The 2,606-nt window shown below is 45.4% G+C and overlaps 1 protein-coding gene across 1 annotated transcript in view; it reads right to left on the reverse strand.

The window, feature by feature from the left end:
* Window positions 1–927: 927 nt before the first annotated feature.
* Window positions 928–2,606, reverse strand: part of trip11 (thyroid hormone receptor interactor 11) — a 23,973-nt gene continuing 22,294 nt past the window's right edge. Inside the window, exon 19 of the mRNA XM_061063623.1 lies at window positions 928–2,606. This exon is cut by the window's right edge and continues 174 nt beyond it. Coding sequence (XP_060919606.1) covers window positions 2,563–2,606 — 44 coding nt within the window. The 3' untranslated portion in view covers window positions 928–2,562.

The following is a 2,606-nucleotide window of genomic DNA, read 5'->3' on the forward strand; positions in this document are numbered from 1 at the left end:
TTTCTGTAGATACAAACAGCACCCCCCCCCCCCCCCCCCCCCCCCCACACACACACACACACACAGGACTGCTCCCCTCTCAGCTTAATGTTTCTGCACATCTGGCGCGCTCAACGCAAACCTCCCCACGCTGTAGTATCCACATCTGGATAGTACGGAGGGGGATTAGGGCCATATGTGGGAAATCAAGAGTTCTGATTTTACTCCCAGAATCCTTAGTTAGGCCAGTTTGTGTCCCACATATAAAGTTTAAGATCTGACCATTTAAAGAAGATTTTTTATTAACCCCACGAGGGGAAATCACTTCACACTCATATTAAGACATGCTGCACGCGCATGCGCACGCGCACGCACGCACGCACACACACAGGATCCTGTGGAGAGATGTCAAAGTGAGGGGGGGGGCTGCACATGAAGGAGCACCTGAGCAGTGGGGAATTTGGTGCCTTGCTCAAGGTCACCTCAGCAGTGCTCAAAAAGTGAACTGACAACTCTCCATCTACTTGACAGACTTGAACCAGAACCACCACCACCCCCCCCCCCCCCCCCCCCCCCCCCCCCCCCCCCCCCGCCCCCGTTCCCAAATCAGGTCCCTGCAGACTGAGCTACTGGACCCCCACACCCCCACCCCAAAATTATTTGAGTTGTTTTTCTTCCTCTTACTGTCACATTTTTACTTACCTCACAACTCTGCAGCTATGGAAGCCCTAAGCGGACATTTATCCACACATTCGATCTGATACGGCAGTCTGAATGGGCATGAGAAAGTGAATATCTGGCAACTCAAATATGAAAATCCAAATAGTGTCCAAAGTGAGGATTCTGAGAATACAGAAGTTTATTTAAACTCAGAAGTCTTTAACGTGATCCTTTTCAGAGAGTTTGATAAAAACTTGTTATGGAGACAAAAATGACATGTCACAGCAGTTAGGGGTCAGCAGTACCTTTATTTGATTTCCAATTAAGTGAAGGGTACTAGCCTCAGGAAAAGATCAAAGTAATCCGAATGTTTTGACGCCTCTCAGTTTCAAATGTTGCACCTTCAAAAGTTCCTCCACAGCGAGGAGTTCAAACATTTCATAGATCCACCCGGAGAGACGCTGAAACATTCCTGCTGCAGCGGCTGATCGATGCCTTTAAAAAACGTCCAGCGGCTCAGTGTCCCGCTGTCCAGCTCTGGTCAGGTCAAACTTCTTCAATGTGCAGTTTTTTTTACATTTTGTAAATATATATATATTTATATTAACCATTTACAATCCTGATTTTACATCTAATTAGCAAAAAATGCAGGCACTTAACTTCCAGAACGTCCTCAGTGCCCATAAATAAGAAAAACCCACCCATTTACATATATATATATATATAGAACTATATAATAGTACTGTACTTCAACATAAGAGCAGTCTCTAGCTTCTGATCAACCGCAGGCTGCAGCCACAGTTACAACGCTTATTGCATATCACAGTCTGGATGTCTGGAAAAGACACGATTTAGCAGAAAAGTCTTTTTATGCTTTTAACAGATGTAGTGAAGCACATAAATCTGCAGACAGGCGACTGCTGCCAGAGAGTCCTGGATCAGAAAGAGCTCGGGGAGGACGAGGAATGGAAAGTGGAGGACACATGAGGTGTTTCCTCCTGCAGAGAGACGGGATGATGAGCGCATGGAGCCGCACACCGCCACTTTACAAGGTCACTTGTGCGAGGAACTTGAGCGATGAATACAAATCAAAAACTTCAGATATGATCAAAAGGACTCTTTCTATGAAAATCTACTCTGCAGCTTTCAATCTAAAGGACCCACGAGCTCAAACTGCCCCCCCCCTCCCCTCCCTTGTGCACATGGAGTCTCTTCATTGAACATTATTAACTCGTGTGTCAACACCTGACAGTAGTGATGAGTGTGAACACTGGTACTGATGTGTAAAGGGAGACTCTGATGCATAGAACAGTAACTCAAAGTAAAAACCTAAAAAATAAAATGTATGACCCCCCCCCCCCCCAAACAAAGGGAGCATTAATGGGTTAATCTGGTATTTTTAAAACACTGATCTGTTTTAGTTTTTATCTATGGGGTCAAATGACGATAAGTTATTAACAGGCATGCCTGCTGTTGCCATGGTGATTTTAGACTCTGACAGTGTGTGTTGTGAATCGGCTCTGACTGTGTACATGATAGAAAATCATCCGAGCGGTCGGGAGCAGCTGATCGGTCCGTTATGAGCACAGACGACACACATCGAGCAGACATTTAGCCGGACTTTAAATTCACTGATTTAACTCAAAACCTGGTTGAATAACGGGCGTGAAGTCGTGCAGTGTGTCCTCTGCTTCACGGCTCTAAAATATTCTTTTAGACAGAAAGCACCAAATCAAAGCGTGTTCACTACAGTTCATGATTCTGCAGCCGGCAGGTTCAGATGATGTCATCATTTCTACCTGTCGGTCATTTAGACCCAAAAGTCCCAGATTTAAAAACACCAGAATAACCTTTATAGACTTTAAGTAGGAATGATAAACGAGTCTCCGTCTGTGTAGTGTCAACATGAGCGCGTCTCTCTGATCACTGCTTCAACAAGTCTTTGAGCACGGCTCCAGCGCTGGCCT

This window comes from Labrus mixtus, chromosome 18, assembly GCF_963584025.1.
Source record: "Labrus mixtus chromosome 18, fLabMix1.1, whole genome shotgun sequence".
Taxonomy (NCBI): domain Eukaryota; kingdom Metazoa; phylum Chordata; class Actinopteri; order Labriformes; family Labridae; genus Labrus; species Labrus mixtus.